Source organism: Astatotilapia calliptera, chromosome 13 (genome assembly GCF_964374335.1).
Source record: "Astatotilapia calliptera chromosome 13, fAstCal68.1, whole genome shotgun sequence".
Classification (NCBI taxonomy): domain Eukaryota; kingdom Metazoa; phylum Chordata; class Actinopteri; order Cichliformes; family Cichlidae; genus Astatotilapia; species Astatotilapia calliptera.
The window spans coordinates 33,155,559-33,179,131 of record NC_137434.1 but is presented as its reverse complement, the minus strand read 5'-3'; the positions used below and the strand labels follow the sequence as shown (position 1 = coordinate 33,179,131).

The following is a 23,573-nucleotide window of genomic DNA, read 5'->3' as shown; positions in this document are numbered from 1 at the left end:
TACATTAATAAGAATAAAAAACAATAATAGGACAATAAAAGAATTAAAACAATAACTAAAACTATTTCAAATAAGACCAGAATGCCTGGGTCATAGTGTGTTAAAAGCCAGGGCATAGAAATGTGTCTTTAGTAAAGATTTAAATTGATCAAGTGTTGTGCAGATCTAACATTTAGGGGAGACTATTTGAGACTCTGGGACCTGCCACAGAGAAGGATCTATCACCACGAGATTTGAGATCAGTCCGTGGTTTTGAGCTGGACCTGGTGGTTTGTCCTGGAGCATAGGTAGAGAGGGGCTCAGACAGGTAAGGAGGGGCTCGGGCGTTAAGAGACTTAAAAACAAAAAGTCAAAGTTGAAATTGGATCCTGTAGGAGACAGGAAGCCAGTGTAGAGAAGCCAAAACTGGGGTTATAAGCTCTCTCTGTTTGGTACCAGTTAGCAGGCGAGCAGCTGCATTTTGGACCATGTGAAGACGATGGATGGAGGCCTGATCTAGACCATAATACAATGAATTGCAGTAGTCTCATCTGCAAGTAAGGAAAAGGTGAATAACACGCTCAAAGACTTTAGGAGGGATGGCTTTACCTTGGTCAGCTGTCTTAACTGAAAGAAGCAGGACTGAACTGCTGCACTCACCTGCTTATTCACTTTAAAAGAACCATCAATGTAGACACCGAGGTTTTTTACATGTGTTTACAATGGGAGGAAAGGGGCCCAGAGGCTATGGTTATGGTTCCCGGGCAGAAGAGGGTCGAATGTGGTATGCTCTAATATAACTTATTCTTTGCACAACAGAGTTTTAACCTGCAGACAGACGGAAGCTCCCAACTAGTAGATTTGGACAGACAGAAAAAGAAGAGGCAAATATCCAGAAATCCTACCAGTGGCTGGACAGAGCTGAAAGACAGCACAGAGGCACTGAAGATCCAGAGAGCCTGTAACACCAGGCACGTTTGGGTGCTTTTCAAAGCTGTACTTTCCCAGTTTTACTTGCTTGTGCACCTCGTGGAGCTGAAGCAGCATTACAGAGCCTGACTAATTATAGTGAAACCAGTTATTTCAATTTATTGCTGCTGAAGGTGCTTCTACAAGACTGGCGTAAAAACTCTCCTTTTCACATGACGATATTTCTATTACAAGCAAAAGCAATACGACCGGATCGAATGGGACACCTACTGTGCTGATTACCCCTTCAGCTTTTTTCTTTTACCTGAAAAGCACCGCGTCAAACAGAGTTGGTCCGCTAGCGTCCCAAAATAAAGAGACGGAAGGCGGCGTGAAGAAGCGCTTTGAGCATATCTGGAGAGAAGTTTGCTCGTCTGTGTGTTCGCTTCTTTTCCTTTTTCAGAGGGCTTTGATTTTATTTTAGATATTAAAAAACATGAATATTTCATCATATATTTCTAGCAAGGACGTATTCTTCTGTCGTCATAGATGAACCGCCTTCGGCTGGAAATTACGGGTGGGCCTTGAAGGCAGCATTAATCCTCGCACCTTTTCATCACAGAGGTGTTTCATTTGTTTGAGTCGCCGCCGCTGGGGTGGCATTGGAGCTTTCTCTGAGGTCGGGGCAGAGGATAACTGCGTGTTTTTACTGCGTGGAGACAGTTTCTGTCCGCTCCTTTTACATTTCCCTGCATGGGAGACATCCCAGCCTCAAACATGAGCAGTTTGAACGCGTACAAAGAACCATTTGGTGAGTAAAACATTCATTTCACTGTCCGTGTCAGAGCGCCGTTGTTTCATTCATAACTGTTCTCAACAAGTGTCGTGAAAAGTTTCTTAAGATTTGTCACTATTGTTTATTGTGTGTTAAAACGACATGTTGCCACATAAAATAATGTATTTGATCAGATTTCGTCTTCATCTAAAGTATTTTGAACTTAATTCAGTTCAATGGAGCGTCGTTTAGGATGGAAAGGAAGAGCAGCATCCGTTTGTTGGTTAACCACACAACCAAGAAAGTTTCCACAATTAGAAAAATTTCCTTTTTCGACTAAGCGGAAAACCCGCTGGCCTCTGCGCTGGCATCTTATTTGCTGTCCAGTGAAGCTGTGGCGTGACGTGTGACCTTCACGCATTCAGTGATATGCTGAGCGGAAAAGAGTAGGCCACCACAGTTCCACAGAACGAAGTCTAGTGGGCTAAGACAGATTAGAAAGAGGCTCCGTTTGTGGTTTGTATTTCCGTGTTAGTGTCTTAACGACTGCTTGTGCCTCTTGCGTGCTGTAACTGATGGCTTTATTGATCACTGATACGTGCTGTGCTTCACAGCATTTTAAAAAGAACACATTCTGGTTTTAATCGCACTTTTTAATAATCATTTATTCTGGTTTTGCTGTTTTGTTGTTCTATCTATTTACATATTGACTGATGTGTCTTAGTGAGGTGTTGGGCCACCGCCATGTGCCAAAAACTCTCCAGTGCTTTCCTGCACTGATTCTCCGGGTCTCTACAGGGACGATGGAATACCATTGTTTCAAATGATATGATGATGGGGTGGACAGCGCTGTCAGCTGGGTAGTGACTGAAGGCCACAGCTAACCTATTTGCTTTATTTTATTTATAGTTTTTTATTACTGTAATTTAGCACTCATCAGGGAGGAACAGCATCCAGTATTGAGACCAGTCCAGGTCATGCTGGACAGCATTTGTTCCATCAGATACACAGAAGCATCCCAGAACGGATTCCCTGCTCTGCTTCAATAAAAACAAAGCAGTGTGTGTACGTCTGAAGGAAGCTGCATCACGCTGGGCATGAGTCACACATCATTTGCTTTTGAATGGCTTGTTTGGAATATCAAGTTATGCACACTACCATAAAATATTAAAATAAGACTGAGCCTTGAGAATATCCCAAATACAGTCTAAGACTGCAGGGTGTTCAGTTGCGCTAACCAGTTAGTCGTCAGTGCTTCCCAGCAGCGTTATGGAAATCATATGGCCTCTGGAGTCTCTAATCCTGGGGTCTGATGCACTTCAATATTACTGTTGACTGACGTCTGTTAGACGCATCTCCAAGCAGAGGGCAGGGATAGCTCAGTAGGTAGTGTTCGTCCCGTGACTCGGGGGTTCGAATCCACTGAGCAAGGTACCGTTCCTACACACTGCTCCCCGGGCGCTGGCTGCCCACTGCTTCACCGAGTGAATGGGTTCAATGCGGAGGACTAATTTCCCTACGGGGAAGAATAAAGTATACATTATTAGAATCTGCAGCAGGTTCATGTCCTGGAGAGGTAGCTGATCACTGGAGTTATAGAAAACGTTAAATAAATCATCTAAACAGTTTAGATGATTTGAAATGAATCTGAGAGTTTCAGAATGGTTTTGGTCCTGGAAGTGTCCGTGTGCCAGTGACGTGACCCGTGACCTGAAACGAGTTTAACATGAGCAAAATGAAATCAGAATAGAAATGACTGGAAAAGGCAAACCAATGTAACGCATTGTTTTCTGAACAGCTGGTTATGGCAGCTAGTGTTAGGCTGGAGACCTTAAAGTGACCCTTTGCCTACATTCTCACATCATATGAGAGTTTAAGTTCAGAGAAGGTTTCACTGACTCTGGCAGAAAAGATGTCCTCCTTCACTGACTCGTGGGCGACCACAAAGAAGTCTGTAAAGAGAAGCAGAAAAAGGTCTTTCGACGAATCCTGTTACGTGGCACCAAAATGAATATTTATCTCCAAATTACTTTGGCTTTCTTCTGTGAACAAACCACCCCGTAGACCAGGGGTCCGTTCTTCGTACCTTGCTTACTACATCCAAGATCAAATCATCGCGCTAACTCTGAGCTCGCTATTCCGGTTCTCCGAACACACCTGTTGTTGACGATCAGTACAGCTGGATGAAGTAATGTGAGATCACTGGGTGTCGTAAAAGGGGCTACGCATCGATAGTAGAAACATTGATCGGCAACCCTCTGATTGGTCGGCGAAAATGTCGAAGGAGCGCGCTCGATGTTCTTCGGCAGCAGAGCAAGAACTCTTGATTGAGGGATTTCAGGAGTTTCAGAGTTTAATTAAAACGCAAGGGAACACTGCAAAGGCTGCAAAAGCAAGGAGAGAGGGCTGGCAGAAAGTTGCTGACAAATCAAACTCGTAAGTAATTTAATAATAACAATAATAATGGAGTGGATTTATATAGCGCTTTACAATGCCACTATTCAGTCACTCTCACATTCACACACTGGTGGAGGCAGCTACAGGTGTAGCCACAGCTGCCCTGGGGCAGACTGACAGAAGCCAGGCTGCCATATCGCGCCATCGGCCCCTCTGGCCAACACCAGTAGGTGGTAGGGTAGATTTATTATATTACATTATATCCTCTTTCACATTAGAGCCACAACAGGACCCACTAGAACATGGGAACAAGTAAAAGTGAAATATAAGAATATTCTACAGAATGGTAATATTTATCACTTATATTGCTTGTCGTCTCTTGGAAAGAGACCCTGGAATAATCTGTTTGTTTGTTTATAACAGCAACCAAGAAAAGGGCAGAGCAAAAAAAAAGACAGGTGGTGGTCCTGCACCCCCTCGTCAACAAGTTGGTTAAGTGAATAATACCCTCACGGGAATATCGATATCTCTCTATGAGCACACTGTCGCGCTGAGCTAAAGGATCCTGTCTGTCCCGCAATATACGCTGAATTCTGGAAACTCTCCTTATCAATCTTGCACCTTCCGCAATGGGCTGCTCGCGTATACGGACAGGACATGGCTGCGACAGGCTTCCCAAATCCACCTTCGCTTTTATAGCCGTGGTCTCTCATCTTGATTACATGAAGTAATTTACAATTACTACTCTGAAATATGAATTACATCTGTAATAATCACATACATGTAATAGAATGTTAATAGTTCATTTCCCTTTTTTAGGAAATGACCTGTATGTATCTGTGTGACATCAATAAAAGGATCAAGTGCTGCATTATCTTTAGTTACATTGATGTTATTTATTTATGGTGAAACAGTGGAAAAATATCGCTGTTGCTTTCGTATAAATGAAGCGGACATACCTGCGTGGCCGCGATCTAATCCTGTTTACATAAAGTAAGCCTGCTCCCGAGCAGGTTTACGCTTACGGCTCTGTTGCTATGACAGCAAGTCCCGGATGAGCTTCGGAGAACCGAACGATCCAAGATCACGCGAAAACGTCAACAATCAAATCCAGCTAACTTACTTAGCGAGGTACGAAGAACAGGCCCCTGATGAAGCCGTTCTTCTTGCGGATACTTTGATCCTTCTTTGTTGTCACCCATCGTCACAGACATTTGCCTCTCTGCTGTCTCACCTCAGACACCAACAGTAGCTCGTGGCGTATGCCTGCAGACGCAGCGTTCAGGCTCTGCTGTGGGATGTCCTTTAAGTGAAAACCACTTTGTTTTTCCTGCCAAACGACTTTCACGCACATCCTGTGTTTGACACGGGATGATGAACATGTGGTTAATTGGACTGTGGGTTAATGGCTGTTTGTCTACAATCCCATATGATCCAGGTATACACTGTAGGTCCCTTCACCATTACTAAACTGTAATTTAGAGAAGAGCTTGACTAACTCTGTAAGCTAAGCCAGGATGTGGAGCTTCAGTTCACGCAAAAGTGGTCATGATGTTGGAATAGGACATGAGTCAGGTTCAACTGCTTTTTAAAAACGCTATAAATTTGTATTTACAAAGGGGAAAAATCCATGGACACAGCCTGAAAAGGATCGTGCAAACACTAAACATGTTAGTCATTTTAGTGCACAAGTTATGTTCTTCCCCTTTAACACCAATGCAGAGAAAAACCACAGCTGCAAACAATGTCTGATAATACGCAGTGACGCACTCACACTGTTGATACCTGCGGGTTTGCAGATGTGTCAGCAGTACCAGGGATATAACGTCTGTAGATTGTGATCAGATTCTGTATTTAGAGTTATCAAACATCAGATCTTAAACTTGTTGCTAGCACTCTTGGTTAAAAGAAGAAACTACTCCGTTTCTCGCTCTGAGTTCCTGTGTAAACCTCCACCGTTGGCCTTTGTTTCGGTAAAATTGGTCATCTGGTATTTTTGAAATTCTACATAATTAATCTCGTATTCCTATTTTCTATTCAAATTACATTTACTCACATCGATTCACTCAACTGGAGTGAGTGAACATGGTGCTAATTGCTAGCTTGTTATTTTATGACGTAACTACCCATTCAGCTACCGTCGCTAGCACAGGATTGTCCACGTGTCTCATGGAAAGGAAAATAAATATTACGTCAATAAGGCAAAGACTCAAAACCTTTTCAAATTTGATGATTCTTAAAATTAGTACTTCATTGGAAGGAAAAAAAGCAAATTTACTCTTGTGGGGTTTGACAAAGCGCTGGTCATCTGCAATACTGCATCTGTTTTTCATTTCTTTTTATAAATGAGAGAAGCTATATAAACCTATAAATTTAACCAACTATAAGAGAACAGACATCCACCGAATAACTGAAGATAAAAATGTTGTAACACTTTTTTAATGGATCCAGTTTAAAGATGTGTAGCTCTAATGTGCAGCCATTGCATTAGAAATAAGCAGTGGCCCTGAGGGTGCACTCACTAATAAAATTAACTTGAAATGAAATGTTTCTTTTACCCAAGTCAACATATTAACAGTTTTCTGCAGCAGTGTTGCCTTTTACTTGTATACATTTTTGTTTTTCATAGAATTTTAATCACTTTTTTAATCATGGGATAATGTAGGTGACACTAGGGGTGGGCGATAGAAACGATATAAATTTGGCCAACGATAGAGCGATATAGTCAAAATCTCTATCGCCATAGCGCATGTTGATGATGTCATCAAGCTGTGCCTGTTTTGGTCGAAAGCATCGCAGTGGCTAAAACCATGATCATCTGCAAATTATGGCGGGAGACAGTCATAGCAAAGAGATGAAGCACTGTTGAAATATGGGGAAAGCCAAAAACTGCGCTTCCTCCACTTCTGTAACATTGATTCATTAATGTTGAATTCTCTCGCAGCTGTTCTGTTCCCATGTTGTTGCAGTATATTAATAACTAACCTCGTATTGTGGATGAATAATCTCAGTTGTTCTCCTGACTGAAGTTTGCCCCGTGTATAGCATCCTGCTATGCGATTGCATTTGTCCCTGACCACCAGAATCCGTCACGTTAACTTTTAATGAGTGGGGAAAAAAAGATGGCTTCATCCTGCAGCTTCACTGTGCTAATGTTATGCTAACATAGCTGTGTCGCTAGCAATCACGTAGCACATCATTATATACCAGCTAGCCCAACTTCAGTAACCCTACAAACGCCACTGCTGTTTAGTTTCCTGTCTTCATTTATGTTGGAAGTGATAGCAGAGCTGTACGTTTGAATTAGTTTCAGAAATCTCTGTCAGAACATGCTATGAAATGTTTAGGTGTAAACTAGCGATCTAACTTCCTGTTAACTTCTAACTCCGTTAAATTTAATAAATTCTGTTTTCATGGATGTTAAACTTAATTGTTACACCCGATAAAGCAGCAACACTGATGATTTAACTAAAGATGAAAGAATTTAGACCGTTTTTAACTCTGTGTTCGTTTGACTTTGGAACCTGAAGTGGACGGAGTTTTGGACCCAGATTACTTCGTGAAGCTCCTCACTACGGCAGCCGTAATGCAGGAACCAGAATTCATACATAAGGCACACTCTCGATTTTTGAGAAAATTAAAGGATTTAAAGTGTGGAAAATACGTTATACAGAAGAAAAGAATATATCGTGATATATATCGTTACCGCACGTGCTTCGCGATATGAATTTTAGGCCATATCGCCCAGCCCTAGGTGACACTCACAGGGATCATTTTCTGTGTAATTTATATGATCCACGAAACATCCCTTTTTAGATTGGTCAGATACCTCCTACACGCTTTCATGTGAACACACAGGGGAAAGCCTGGGTTACCTGTGCACGTTATACCAGCTATGTGTGACCAAGTATCCCAGTAGTCAAGATTAGGGTAAGTGAATCCAGATAACAGAAAGACACCCTAGGTATAGTAATGTCAGTCTGTAGCACAGGTCCCTGAAAGTCTGTGTGCTGCAAACAGTGAGCAAAAAAAAAAGAAGTACACACAAAGTAAACTGTGCAAATTTTACACACCGCCAGTCTTTGCTGTTTACGCCCTGATGCCTACTCTTTATTAGAACCACATCTCACTTTCAGAAAAGAAAGTGAAAAGACTGGAAAGTTCAGCCCTTTTCTAAATGTTTATGTCCTTTTTAATATATGCTTTGAAGGAGGGGTATAAACACTACACCACCAGCTGAATTCTCTACAGTTCAGGAATATGCACACTGAATAATGAAGGAGACACACGTACCACCCAGGGCCAGGTATGTTAGGCCGAGTTTTTACAAGGTGTGTATTTAGCTGCTTTCAGTCTAGACATCGCTGTGGCTTGGGTCAGGTATTGGCATGCCATTCACTTCCATTCATGTGTAGAAAGAAGCACATGACAGAGCACAGGCCTTCTACACAGGCTGCTGAGAAACTGCTTTATCCTTTCACAGCACACATGGGTGGTCAAAAGGGAAAAAAGCTAGGTTCACCTGTGTGGAATTATGACCCTTAGCAATGTATTATGATGTGGTTTATATTTCATCTCTTGAACTTTATCCCGAGCATGCAGATACATGCTCTGCATTCCCAGAGAGGGAGAAACAATGCTCCACTGATCTGGGGTTCAACTTACACTTGATAACTGGGTGACTGGTCCTGCTCTATACTTAACGCTCTATACGACTCGGAGGTGCAAAGCGACGTTATATGCTGATAGTTTTGTCTTTTTTAACCATTAGTCACCTAATTTACTCCAACTTTAGCCAAACTACATTGGCTCCCTGTCAAATACATGAGTTCAGTTTAAGGAAACATTTGAAGTTGGATGAATGATTTACAAACTCTGAATGTGATGTTTAAGGCGAGAGCCTGCGTGTCCTTTGTGTGTTCTCTTTATTGTTACTCATGTATGTAGGAGGTCAGACAGTCGCTGATCGTACAACCACTGCAGTTCAGTTCTGATTGACACTAAATGACCTTCTTCACTCTTTCTGAACTGAATGTTGCAACATAGAAAACTGTACCCTGCTGTATGCACGTGCTGAGCATTTTAACAGTTACACCTCAGGTGGGTCACATGTCTGAATTTAATACAAAAATGGCAACATTGATTGTTTTACATCAAAACAAAAGAACTCTTTATCTTTTCAAGTTTGCTTCCTAATCTGTGATCATGAAAGGGTGAAACGGAACCCACACTACGATCGGTCCAACAAGTAGCCGCAGTCTCTAAACCAGGGCTGCCCAATCCCAGTCCTCGAGATCTACTATCCTGCAGCTTTTAGATGCATCCCTACTCCAACACAGCTGAATCAAATGGTGTGATTACCTCTTCAGCATGCCATCAAGTTTGGCAAAGGCCTGATAACAAGCCATTCGGTTGATTCAGGTGTGTCAGAAGAAGGATGCGTCTAAAAGCTGCAGGACGGTAGCTCTCGAGGACTGGGATTGGGCACCCCTGCTCTAAACCTTAAAGAAATCTGGAAAAACAATGAAAAGACTCAAAAATAATAAAACCAGCGAAGCAACGGCCATGGATGTGACATGAACTCAAGTTAGCAGGAGAAAGCTGTAGTATCAGGAGTATTTTTCTGCAGCTATATACATAGTTCAGGGAGTCATCGGCAAGTCCCATGACTGAATTGTTTTCATTTAGCTATGGAAATGCATATTAGCACATCCAGCTTTGGTGCTAGGAGTCCAGTCACATCAACAGACAAACTTTTTTACAGTAATGAGGTGACATCAGAATTTCTGACATTAAGCAAACATTGCCCTGTTTGATTTTTCCAACAAGAAATCCACAGTCACTGCAAGACCTGAGGTGTATACGTAATAAGTATATATAATCATGTGACATCCAGGAAGTGCAGCGTCATACACTGACAAATACCACTTGGAGTTAAGCCTGTGCTTTATGGTGAGCTGAGCTCTCAACTTTAATAAGATAATAATGACTATTAGGTCAATTGTTTGAAACACTGCAGATGATATACTGACTGACCAGCTGATGGTGGAGCGCTCGGTGTCATCATCAAGTTCTTTTTGATGAAGACAGATAATTAAATTCAAGAGAGGACTTTTTAGCAAGCGTAAAGGAAAGGCAGCGTTTCTCTGGTTTGTGCCATCGTTTCTGTTTCCCACACCTGCAAAGATACAAAACTGAAGCTCAACCTGAAAGAGTTTCATTACAGCAGAGGAAGCGGATCAGTCGGGGAAACCGCCATTTTTAGGGTTTTTAAAATGATTATTATTATTTCCAGATAATGTCATAACACAAGGCTGGGCAATACGGCACATGTAATGTGCATGATTACACACACAGGTCGTGGCTGTGGAACAGGCACGTGTAGAAATATGTGCTTTAACATCAGAATCAGAATCAGAATACTTTATTGATCCCTGGGGGAAATTATTTTTTGTTACAGTGCTCCATTTTAAACCAACATTAAGACAAGACAGACAATACGCTAACTAAGAATAGTACAATATATACATACATACATACATACATACATACATACATAAGTCACTTATAAATAAATAAATATTTGGAAAAGATCAGGATGTATCTTATTAACTAAATGTCCAATACTGTGAATTCCACATTTAAGCGAAGGATTCAGGTTGTTCTGGGTTATGCTGGTCTTTGTAGAACTGTAACACATTCATGTGAATGCTTTGTTTTTCTTTATAAACCTTCATCAAAGAGCTTCATTACTGTGGGAAACTTTCATTTACACGCCTGCATCTTATCACAATAAAAGAATTCAATAAATATTTGTTGGACTTTGTTTTACTTGACGACTTATTTGGTCAGTAAATAGTTAGTCATTTTTCATTTATTTAGTCAGAGCATTGTAACTGTGTGCCCTGATGTCAGCCACGATGTGTTGGTGTCTAATCAGGGAGCTGAGTAGGAAGAGAAAAGGACAGAGTGGGAAGTCGTGAGGTTGAGTCATTTTGGCTGTGCATCTTTTTCCCCTCGACATTGTTGTCTAAACAGAATGTTTTATTTGTTTTGGTCAACCCAGCTTTTATTTTGGAAATGTTTTTGACCATGACCTGACATTGAGAAAAACCCACCATCAGAGCATTTTATGATTATCGTTATTACTAAATACAGTTCTTTAAAAAACGGTTTAAATCTGAGCGACTGCCAGGATGACTCCTGATATTTAAGCAAGTCTCCATCCTGATCCGCCGGCGTTTGAGTGGAAATGTGTAACGTACATATTTCATTACTTGACTCTTGTTGTCCTGAGAGCTCCATGGATGTCTTATGACTTTAAACTGAAACACTATGTAGCTCTGCATGTTTAGTTTTTTGTACACGTGTAAGTTATCTGCTGTAACCCAAGAAAGACCAGCTCAGGACTGTATTTGGCCTGAGTGCAGTGCGGTGCTGAAAAGCCGTCTTTGTGCTGCTCTGTGAGCTGTTGGAGGTCAGAGTCGTCCTCTAACAATATCCAGATTGTTTCAGAGGAGTTTTGCACTGTTATCAGGTGACTTTACCTTTTGTCTTATGTTTAGGAAACCTACATGTAAACTCAGACTTTGCACTTTTTTACTTATAATGTAGTTGCAGCCTGTTCTTACTCTTTCAAATGACCTTTTACCCAGTACAGCCCGGCACGGCCCAGCGCGGCACAGCTGTCACCGTTTCTAATCATTTCTCTTGACTGTGGCCGTCTCTGTGGAGTAGGAAGTAGATCAAATGAGTAATGGTGACCACATCAACATTCACTGTATTAAAGCCTCTTCCTTTTTTCGGAAACAGACAGAAGCAGCTCTGAGCCTGTGGAGGACACAGACACCACCAGCTTTGTGGCAGAATTTGTGAGCAACCTCATTATTCTCTTCTCCAGCCGTGTGTTTAACACTCTCATTGTCTTGACTTGTCTCCTATGTAGTTTGTTTTGTGCTGATTTCTCATTGTTCTTCCTTAGAGTCTTACAGTAATCTGCTAAGAAATGTACCATAACTGAACACAGTGTGCTGTGATTGCTAGCGCCCGAGGGCTCATCAAAGAACAAGTTGCAGCAGGCTGTCTTTGCACACCAGAGTAATTTTCTTCCTGAGTTACAGTCTTTATCTCATGAAGAAAGAGAGTAGGAAGCTTCCAAAGTAGACAACCTTTTTCTTGCTCAGGTTTCTGTCTTCAGTTCTGTTTGCTTTTCATATCGTCATGTCTGTGTTTGTCTGTCCCACAGTCCTTGGAGGACAATTATCCCGTGCAAGTAACAGATCCCCATGGTGAGTGAGGGCTTTGGCCTGCTGTATAAAGGATTTATGGATATTTATTCTGTCATCAAAATAGTTACAAACTGGATTGGATTTTATGTAAAAGTCAGTTTTAAGAAATGGAAAATTTAACCAATTTATCTTAAATTGCATTTTAATTTTTCAGAAAAATGTGAAGTAAAGATTTTATTTGAGATGTTTTGGTTTTTTCGAGAACTTGGATCTAATGTTTTACATAATGCGTGATAACGGAGAAACTTGGGTGTTAGTCAGGCAGTACAAATGCATGGCTTTGGCCATCTAATACATCAATTAATGCTGTTGCTGTTGGGTTTGTAAGAAACACTTTCACCTACTCTAGTAAAGCTCTGAACGACCTTGGTGTGTCTGTCCGCCTGCTTTAAGCATTACATCACCGTCTGCTTGTTAACAAAGTCAAAGTTTGGGTTAAATGCAGAAACAAGGGACCTTGTCACCTGCAGACAGAAGCAAGATCTTTTCAAACGAGGGAGCTCCATTGATTCACTATGTTAGAATTTTTTTGTCCTAACAGATTTTTACCAACAATTCTGACATCAGTCTGGTAGGACGTCTCAAACGTTCAGTTTATACAAGCTACGAAGATAAACGTACAGTCAAAAGGCCGGTATCAGAATGATGGGCAGCACCACAGTATCAGTCGACGTGGTGGTGCCAGTGGAACCAGACCAGTAGGAACCCGTGTTTAGTGGTGATGCGAGTACTGGTAGGAGTTGCAGGATGAGCTCTGATGTGTTCCAGTACCAGTGGATATGACCGAACTGCAAAAGCAGCTTAAGAAACGGGATATTGTTCAGTGTCAAAGTCAGTCGACTGATGTCCACCCAGCAGAAGCTGCTGTTTGGCTACACTCGCCACTCGAGTCAGAAGACAAACAAGCAAAAGCTGAAGGCAGCTGCAGCAAAAGTCTGCTAGAGCTGAAATTTTCACATTCTTACAGCAACCAACTCAAAGTACCTCTGATCTGAGATGATGTACTGATGGCGTTTTGGATGCAGCTGTGTCTGTGATGCTGAGTAAATGACGACGTGGTGGCCTTCCTTTCTGGCTGGTGGTTTGCACCTGGCCACAGTCGGAGCTTTTGCACCTTTTCTTCTGTTACTGTGAAAGATGTTTGATCGTGTTGTTCACTGAAAACTGCATTTGTATTGTACACATGTATATGTATTCATTCTGACTGTAACGCACTCATGTAGTGATGTGTTTCCAGCAGACGCTGTGACGCTGCACCTCAGCTCGATGCCCTCGAGATACCTGAGTCCCTCCTCAGAAGACAGAATAAGACAGGTCAGCATTACTAGCTCTGATGCACGTGACACACTTTTAGTGCCAGGGTTCAACAGATGTGGTACGGAGGCTAGCCACAACAATGGTAACAATTCATTATGGTCCACATGCATTTAACACATGTACGTTTCACGTGGCACGACAACACTGAACACAAAATGATTCAACGTGTCTGTTTCACCTGGTAACAGCAGGGTGAACCATGGGCTGTTTACATTAGGATACTATACTACATCAGGGGTGTCAAACATAAGGCTCGGGGGCCAGAACTGGCCCACTGGATGTTTAAACTGTATATAATAAAAACCTCCCAACAGCCACTCGCAGTGCACGAATGTCTTTAAATTCTAGATTATTTCTTACAGTTTAACATTTATTGTGTTTACCACAGCAGCATTTCTTTATCATGTTGAAAAACAGATGTACTGTTGAAACTAGAGATGGACCGATCCGATATTACGTATCGGTATCGGTCCGATACTGACCTAAATTACTGGATCGGATATCGGAGAAAAATAAAAAATGTAATCCGATCCATTAAATATCACGAAAGCACCTCACAAAACTTGCAACACGCCGTAACTCACCTCAGAACGTTAGCACGTCGGAGCAGTATGCATCACGTGATAGAGCGGCTGTGGCATGCCGGACCTGTCGGTGGTCTGGATAGCATTTGGAGCTTCGCTAGCAACCCGGCATTTCATCTCCGACAAAGTTATCCCGAGAGAAGTAAAGCAAGTGTGTAAGTCCATCTCTAAATGTTTGTAAAGCATTCCTGCGTTAAGCTTAACAAGCGACTGCCTCTCCTGCTGCTACTTCAATCATGAAACTGCTTAATGATCAGCTGATCGGCTTTTCTGTCGCGAGTCCGTCTCTCTTGTTTGTTTTTGGCCCACTTTGCACCAGAAAGAGGAAACCAGCGGCTGAACAACAGCAGCACGTTTAAGCTTGATCAGCTGTTGTTAGAATGTATTTAATATTACTTTCTACTCGAGGATCTTTTTCTACGTAGCTGACGCTGGTAACTGTGCAGGGGCGGATCTAGCAAAGTTTAGCCAGGGGGGCCGATAGGGCATGAACAGGGAGAAGGGGGCACAAAGACATACTTTTCTTTCTTATTCTCATTTAAAATGTCGAGCTTTTAATAAATAATTATCTGACACCCAAAGTTTTAATTTGATGTAAAATGAATAGAAGTCCATTACTGTATATAGTAACTATTAAGTCTAATATATATACCCTAGTAAGCTATAGTACTTTTTCCTTTGGGAAGGTACCATCTGTGCAGTCTGCAATTTTGTTGAAGAAAGATGTTGAATCTATTTAATATTTCTTGAAAAATAATTGATTTCTGTGCATTTTTTTTCACACTGCATCAAATTAAGGTTGATTACGTCGATTAAGCATCATGAGGTGGAGCGTGAGGGGTGGTTCCCTATTTTTTATTTTTTTATTTTTGTTGTTGCTGGGAGTTGGAACCCTATTAGTTAGGTTGCTTAATATTTATGCTAAGTACTAGAGATGGCACGATACCACTTTTTTATGTCCGATACCGATATCATAAATTTGGACATCTGCCGATACCGATATGAATCCGATATAGTGTTTTTTAATCAACAAAACTGTTTTTTAAATATCTTGCTGCATTTTGTATAAGTTCATACTCAAGTTTAAAACAACAACTACACTAAAGCTATTCTGTTATAGCTTTAGGGGGGGTGGCTGTAGCTCAGGTGGCAGAGCAGGTCAGCCACTAATCAGGTCGGTGGTTCGATCCCAGGCTGCATCCTGGCTGCATGCCAAATATCCTTGGGCAAGATACTAACCCCGTGTTTGCCTACTGGTGGTGGTCAGAGGGCCCGGTGGCGCCTGTGTCCGGCAGCCTCGCCTCTGCCAGTGCGCCCCAGGGCAGCTGTGGCTACAATGTAGCTTGCTATCGCCAGTGTGTGAATGTGTGTGTGACTGGGTGAATGACTGAATCTAGTGTAAAGCGCTTTGGGGTCCTATGGACTAGAAAAGCGCTATACAAATGCAGGCCATTTACCATTTACCTGTATACAAAAAAAATATTTCATAGTTCAGCAATACTGATCAATCTAATAAACTTAAACCTACACCATCCTCCCTATTCTGGTATTTTAAAGAGTACTTAGCGTAAATATTAAGCAACCTAACTAATAGGGTTCCAACTCCCAGCAACAACAAAAATAAATAAATAAAAAATAAGGAACCACCCCTCACGCTCCACCTCATGATGCTTAATCAACGTAATCGACCTTAATTTGATGCAGTGTGAAAAAAAATGCACAGAAATCAATTATTTTTCAAGAAATATTAAATAGATTCAACATCTTTCTTCAACAAAATTGCAGACTGCACAGATGGTACCTTCCCAAAGGAAAAAGTACTATAGCTTACTAGGGTATATATATTAGACTTAATAGTTACTATATACAGTAATTGACTTCTATTCATTTTACATCAAATTAAAACTTTGGGTGTCAGATAATTATTTATTAAAAGCTCGACATTTTAAATGAGAATAAGAAAGAAAAGTATGTCTTTGTGCCCCCTTTCCCTGTTAATGCCCTATCGGCCCCCCTGGCTAAACTTTGCTAGATCCGCCCCTGCACAGTTACAGCCGTCAGCTACGTAGAAAAAGATCCTCGAGTAGAAAGTAATATTAAATACATTCTAACAACAGCTGATCAAGCTTAAACGTGCTGCTGTTGTTCAGCCGCTGGTTTCCTCTTTCTGGTGCAAAGTGGGCCAAAAGCAAACTAGAGACACGGACTCGCGACAGAAAAGCCGATCAGCTGATCGTTAAGCAGTTTCATGATTGAAGTAGCAGCAGGAGAGGCAGTCGCTTGTTAAGCTTAACGCAGGAATGCTTTACAAACATTCAGAGATGGACTTACACACTTGCTTTACTTCTCTCGGGGATAACTTTGTCGGAGATGAAATGCCGGGTTGCTAGCGAAGCTCCAAATGCTATCCAGACCACCGACAGGTCCCGCATGCCACAGCCGCTCTATCACGTGATGCATACTGCTCCGACGTGCTAACGTTCTGAGGTGAGTTACGGCGTGTTGCAAGTTTTGTGAGGTGCTTTCGTGATATTTAATGGATCGGATTACATTTTTTATTTTTCTCCGATATCCGATCCAGTAATTTAGGTCAGTATCGGACTGATACCGATACGTAATATCGGATCGGTCCATCTCTACTAAGTACTCTTTAAAATACCAGAATAGGGAGGATGGTGTAGGTTTAAGTTTATTAGATTGATCAGTATTGCTGAACTATGAAATATTTTTTTTTGCATACAGGTATAACAGAATAGCTTTAGTGTAGTTGTTGTTTTAAACTTGAGTATGAACTTATACAAAATGCAGCAAGATATTTAAAAAACAGTTTTGTTGATTAAAAAACACTATATCGGATTCATATCGGTATCGGCAGATATCCAAATTTATGATATCGGTATCGGACATAAAAAAGTGGTATCGTGCCATCTCTAGTTGAAACGGTGCTTCTTTGTCTCATATACAGATGTGTGTGTGAGCCGTTGTTTCTCTGGTCCACACTAGATCAAATCAAGCTGTATGTGGCCTGTAATATAAAATCAGTTTGTGAGCAGTAATTGAATTGCTCATGTTTCTAGTGCAGCGCTCACTAACTACAGGGAGTGCAGAATTATTAGGCAAGTTGTATTTTTGAGGAATAATGTTATTATTGAACAACAACCATGTTCTCAATGAACCCAAAAAACTCATTAATATCAAAGCTGAATGTTTTTGGAAGTAGTTTTTAGTTTGTTTTTAGTTTGAGCTATTTTAGGGGGATATCTGTGTGTGCAGGTGACTATTACTGTGCATAATTATTAGGCAACTTAACAAAAAACAAATATATACCCATTTCAATTATTTATTTTTACCAGTGACACCAATATAACATCTCCACATTCACAAATATACATTTCTGACATTCAAAAACAAAACAAAAACAAATCAGCGACCAATATAGCCACCTTTCTTTGCAAGGACACTCAAAAGCCTGCCATCCATGGATTCTGTCAGTGTTTTGATCTGTTCACCATCAACATTGCGTGCAGCAGCAACCACAGCCTCCCAGACACTGTTCAGAGAGGTGTACTGTTTTCCCTCCTTGTAAATCTCACATTTGATGATGGACCACAGGTTCTCAATGGGGTTCAGATCAGGTGAACAAGGAGGCCATGTCATTAGTTTTTCTTCTTTTATACCCTTTCTTGCCAGCCACGCTGTGGAGTACTTGGACGCGTGTGATGGAGCATTGTCCTGCATGGAAATCATGTTTTTCTTGAAGGATGCAGACTTCTTCCTGTACCACTGCTTGAAGAAGGTGTCTTCCAGAAACTGGCAGTAGGACTGGGAGTTGAGCTTGACTCCATCCTCAACCCGAAAAGGCCCCACAAGCTCATCTTTGATGATACCAGCCCAAACCAGTACTCCACCTCCACCTTGCTGGCGTCTGAGTGGGACTGGAGCTCTCTGCCCTTTACCAATCCAGCCACGGGCCCATCCATCTGGCCCATCAAGACTCACTCTCATTTCATCAGTCCATAAAACCTTAGAAAAACCAGTCTTGAGATATTTCTTGGCCCAGTCTTGACGTTTCAGCTTGTGTGTCTTGTTCAGTGGTGGTCGTCTTTCAGCCTTTCTTACCTTGGCCATGTCTCTGAGTATTGCACACCTTGTGCTTTTGGGCACTCCAGTGATGTTGCAGCTCTGAAATATGGCCAAACTGGTGGCAAGTGGCATCTTGGCAGCTGCACGCTTGACTTTTCTCAGTTCATGGGCAGTTATTTTGCGCCTTGGTTTTTCCACACGCTTCTTGCGACCCTGTTGACTATTTTGAATGAAACGCTTGATTGTTCGATGATCACGCTTCAGAAGCTTTGCAATTTTGAGACTGCTGCATCCCTCTGCAAGATATCTCACTATTTTTGACTTTTCTGAGCCGGTCAAGTCCTTCTTTTGACCCATTTTGCCAAAGGAAAGGACGTTGCCTAAAAATTATGCACACCTGATATAGGGTGTTGATGTCATTAGACCACACCCCTTCTCATTACAGAGATGCACATCACCTAATATGCTTAATTGGTAGTAGGCTTTCGAGCCTATACAGCTTGGAGTAAGACAACATGCATGGAGAGGATGATGTGGACAAAATACTCAGTTGCCTAATAATTCTGCACTCCCTGTATGAAAACCACAGCTGTTTTATTCCCTACATGCCTTTCACAGGTAACAAGTCCATAGGAACAGAGTAAAGCATGACGTGCACTGTACTGTTAGACACTCTTTATTAAAAACTGATGCTTTGCTTCTTACAGAAAGTGATTGGTTATCCTGATTTGGCACAACTGTGTGGCCCGTGCAGTTAATAACAAAACGTTTCCTATGGCCACATATCAGCACAAAAACAGATTATAACAGGGAGGACACACAGTCAGCTGTGGTGTCCTTCCAGTCTACAAACCTGGATCTCTCCCTTTGTTCCCTGTTGTGCTTGAAGAGAACACAGTGGCAGCGTGGCAATGCACTGGTTAGCACCAATGGGTGGGGATCCTCTGAAAATACGACCGCCAACAACCAAACCTTATTCACCAGATCTAAAGACACAGAGCATAGTCTGTGAGAACCTTTTATTTTAAGCTGTGATTATACAGGATGTGGTTTGGTCTCACTGAAGGTGCAGCTGTGAACTTTGCTAATAACAGAGACCGAGCACAGTAGGAAGAGCGCTCACATGACTCCATTTCAGGGCGCTCTCGGAAACAGTGCTGCTGCTGTCGGTAGCGAGCTTAAAGGGGACAGAAGATTTGACCCATTCCAGTCTATTCCAGTCTCTCCACTGGTGAAATATTCACACCCCTCCAGCACAGCGTCTCAACTCTCTGCTCGACCTTGATGTACTGTGCAACATAGCTTCTGTTGAGACATGTTTTATTAGCACCAGCCAGGAAAAAGCATCACATCTAAACCTCTGATCTACATTTGCAGCCGAGTGAAACCTGAACCTGCTCTAACCGAACTGCAGCGACTACTGAAGGCAGTAAATTTACCACAGCATCAAACAAACGGCTGATTAGCTTTTTCTCAGCGTACAAGCATTGTGAAGCGTTACAGCCATGACGATTGTAGGGAATGTAAACGTTTCACATTGTTAACGATTTAAATTGTTTCCATGGTTGCCTCAGTCCCAGGAATGGTCATAATCCTTTCTCTTATGACACCGGGACATGGTGAGGATTAATGGTCCATATTGTCTTCATCCACAGCATGCTAGTATCCACAATCCAGTTGAGGAATATACCTGCTAAATATGTACATAGAGTTAGAGTTGCTAGCTATAGTGCTGCAATCTACAACGTCGCTCCACACGGGGCACTTTACCAAACTGCACATCACGGCCATCAGAACTTGTGTTTGGTACATGCACTGCAGTATTTTTAACACCAAAAAGATCAAATGAAATCTATTAAGCTGTAATTCTGTCTTTCTTACTCACTCCACTAATGCAGTAATTAGAGTTTGCAAGTATGGGCATATACTGCTTTCTCATTTTCATGGCTTTGACAGCACATGTATAGACTTCCTGCAGTTCAGGATGCAGTAGCACTGAGGCCAACACAAAAGTGGATGTGAGGCATCAGCAGGAGAAATGTAAAAACGCTGCCTCATGCCCGTGTGTAGCAAATGTTTTGTCTTTTACTGCAGCGGCTCTGAAGCAAAGTACAGCAGCTTGAATGAGCTTTATAATTTTTAAGTATAAAGGGTTGCTTTAATAACTGTCCTCCGTAAAATATATCCTCACTACTTTGCTGCGTATGTTTTCCACGACTCATGAAAAGGTCATTGATGATATTTGGTTGCGACCGACCACTCCAAACAACACTCAAAAACAATGTCTCCACCTTGAGTTAATGGTAGTATTTGCTAAAAAGGTGTATATTCCTTTACAAATATTACACACCAGCACCTGCAAAATGACACAGAATGGAAGTACTGGGTGTACGGGCTGCCCTGCTGAGACACCCAGCAAATCCCATCATGCACAGACATATTTGGATTTAGCAGAGTAGTGAATGTAAAGTTGTTCTTTGCAGCGCTCATTTTCACATACCCTCAGCAATGTTTGTAGTCCGGGGGGAAAATGACCAGTCCACAGTAGCATGTGCCTACCATTCATTCTTTGCTTCTCTGTGTGCAGCCAGTGGAAGATGTGGAAGAATGCACTTGCCCCACTTCTTCTTCACCAGGTAGGTCAGTTACTCGTGCTGAACCCTTTAAATGAAAATATCAGAAGGAACTGAAACACCGCTTATCAGACTAACAGCAGTTTTACTCTTTGATTTAAATTTGACAGTAATAATCATATGATGGTTACACTTTGGGAGAGGAGTTTGAACACACCACAATCTTCACGATGGGCACTGTGTTGTACTCAACACAACTAGAAGAATACGTGACTAAATTATTAAAGAGGACCTGTTCTGCTGCTTTCAGCTTCATGCTCATTTCTTTCACTCTGCTTGAGCTTTGCATCATTGAGTTCAGAAAGCTTGGGATGACACAGCGGTGCAGTGTTTAGCCCCGTTCACTCACAGCAGGAAGGTTCTGGATTTGAGTCCTTTCATTGTGGACTCGCGTACACCAGTGGGTGCTCTCTGGTTATTCCAGCTTCCTCCCATAGTCCAAAGACATTTAAGTGTGAATGGTTGCACTCCTGCCTTTCACCAATGAAAACTGGAATAGTCCAGAGCCCCTTTGCAACACACTTCGCTCTCCTTTTGTGACACTTTTATTCTGATGGGCTGTAAACAACAAAGGCTTCTCGTGCTTTGAGCAGAGCTGTTGACTAAACTGTTGAACATAGCGGGTTTGTTTTTTTTACTCTACATAACATGCTTCATTCACCCATTCATACAAGCACTTTGTTCCATGCTTAAAAGCTTTCTAACAGTGGGGTTGGTATCTTGGATATCTGGCGTGCAGACTGGAGCAGACCAACCTTCCAATGAGAAGGTGACCTGCTCTGCCTCCTGAGCTACAGCCACCCAGACTAAAGCAGTTTGATAAGCTTTTTGCCTCAAAGGGATTTCTTGGATGTGTTGAAACCTTTTCCATGTTAAATGTGCGTTTGTTTTTCATCGTAACAGAAAACACTGACAAGCTAAATAGTTGTTAGCAAATTGTCGTTAGCAGATAGCAAATGTTATTTGGTAATGTGCTTGAGCTAACTCAATCTTTCCTTGTCCATCTCTGAGTTCAGACTATCCCAAAGAACTACAGTTTTTAACGAACCCCTGCGAGAAGTGCTTCTGCCCGGCACCCCCTCCCAAAATCAGCGACCTCATGAACGACAAAGATCTGCTGGACTTGCTGCGGCTCAAATTGGATCCAAACCACTGCACCATCAAAAACTGGAAAAACTTTGCGAGTCGTTGGGGGATGAGCTATGACGAACTGACCCTGCTGGAGCATCGGACCCAGGGTTCCTTGTCCCACAGCCCCACCCAGGAGTTCCTGTTACGCTACAACCAGAAGACGGTCACTGAGCTCACTGAACTTTGCCGCATCTATCAGCGCATTGATGTGCTGCGACTGCTGCAGAGCTGGATAGAGAAGGATTGGCCGTCGCGCTGGCAACACACACAATCAATTTGACTCTTAATCTTTCAGGGTTGTACTTGATTTCCTAATTTTCATAAGCTTTGATACATGCTACCAGTTTTTTGTATCTTTAGTAAATTGTGAAATGGATAAAACAATGCTGTCGAACCTGTCTGTAGAGAATATTGCACAGTACTGACCTCACGCTGTTCTGGATATAGTGAATACAATGCAAAGTCACAGATCTGATCGGTGCATGCAGATCACCAGTATATTTCTTTCTTGTGACCTGACGTTGGCACACCTGCCGCAGATTCTGAGTCTTCGGAGCAGTGTTAAAGATTGACATTAACTAAATCAGATGGAGTTGGATTATTCAAATTCAAGCAACGATGTTGATGTCAATGCTGCAAAATTTCATTTTCTTACTTTCTGTGTTTCAAAGGCTGTTTAGAGATTTTCATAATACCTGGGCAGAGGCAGAAAGATGTCACTGTGCAGTGCAACTCAACAAGAACAGAAGTTAAAGGACAAAACACTGGAGTTGGACACTGAAATAGCTTCACCGTAATGGGACAGTTTAGACATAGTGATTCCACTGACTTGTTCATTAACACAGCGGTCCCCAACCTTTTTTGCTCCACGGACGGTTTAATGTCAGACAATGTTTTTACGACTTTGAGGTGTGGCGGATAAATACAACAAAATTCAATGATCCGACCGAGACACAAACGCTGGTGTTTTGTAAATATAATAATAAACGCAAATTCACTGTGTAACTGTGTAACTTTATTAGCAGCGTCCTCCTGAAATACACCAACAACATTGACAGTAACGTCCTCCTTAATCCCCTCTGGTTGCTATGGACACGCGTAAATATTTCTTTCAAAAGAAGACGCAGAACTACAACACGGGAAAGACCCAGGGAAACAGAGTTCACGATAACAACCCTGAAAAACACAAATTTCACACCCGAGCCACTCAACTCTCACGGCCCGGCACCACGAGTCAGACCGGTACCGGGCCGTGGACCGGGGATTGGGGACCGCTGCGGTAGAAGAGATTAATTTCACACTTAGTTCTGAGACAGTATATCCATACATCTGATGGTTTCCTGAGTTCTTAAGGGAAATGTTTCCCACCCCATTACAAAAGTACTCATTCCTGTCAACCTTCACTGTCTCAGTTTTTCTGTTCAGCTAAATATGAAAAAGGGAAATCCTGATTTCAGAAACACTAGCATGGCTCTAG

General features: G+C 42.0%; 1 protein-coding gene across 2 annotated transcripts; it reads left to right on the top strand.

Annotated features, from left to right (window-relative positions):
* Positions 1-993: 993 nt before the first annotated feature.
* edaradd (EDAR-associated death domain) lies at positions 994-23,098 on the top strand. 2 transcript variants are annotated; one of them, XM_026189449.2, is made up of 6 exons: positions 994-1,699; positions 11,873-11,931; positions 12,306-12,348; positions 13,589-13,662; positions 20,920-20,968; positions 21,982-23,098. In XM_026189449.2, the coding sequence occupies exons 1-6, from the start codon at positions 1,642-1,644 to the stop codon at positions 22,374-22,376; spliced, it is 678 nt and encodes a 225-aa protein (XP_026045234.2). In that variant the 5' UTR covers positions 994-1,641; the 3' UTR covers positions 22,377-23,098. The 2 variants fall into 2 exon arrangements, with proteins under 2 accessions (XP_026045234.2, XP_080143786.1); XM_080287660.1 differs by having other exon boundaries at positions 13,586-13,662.
* Positions 23,099-23,573: the final 475 nt, after the last annotated feature.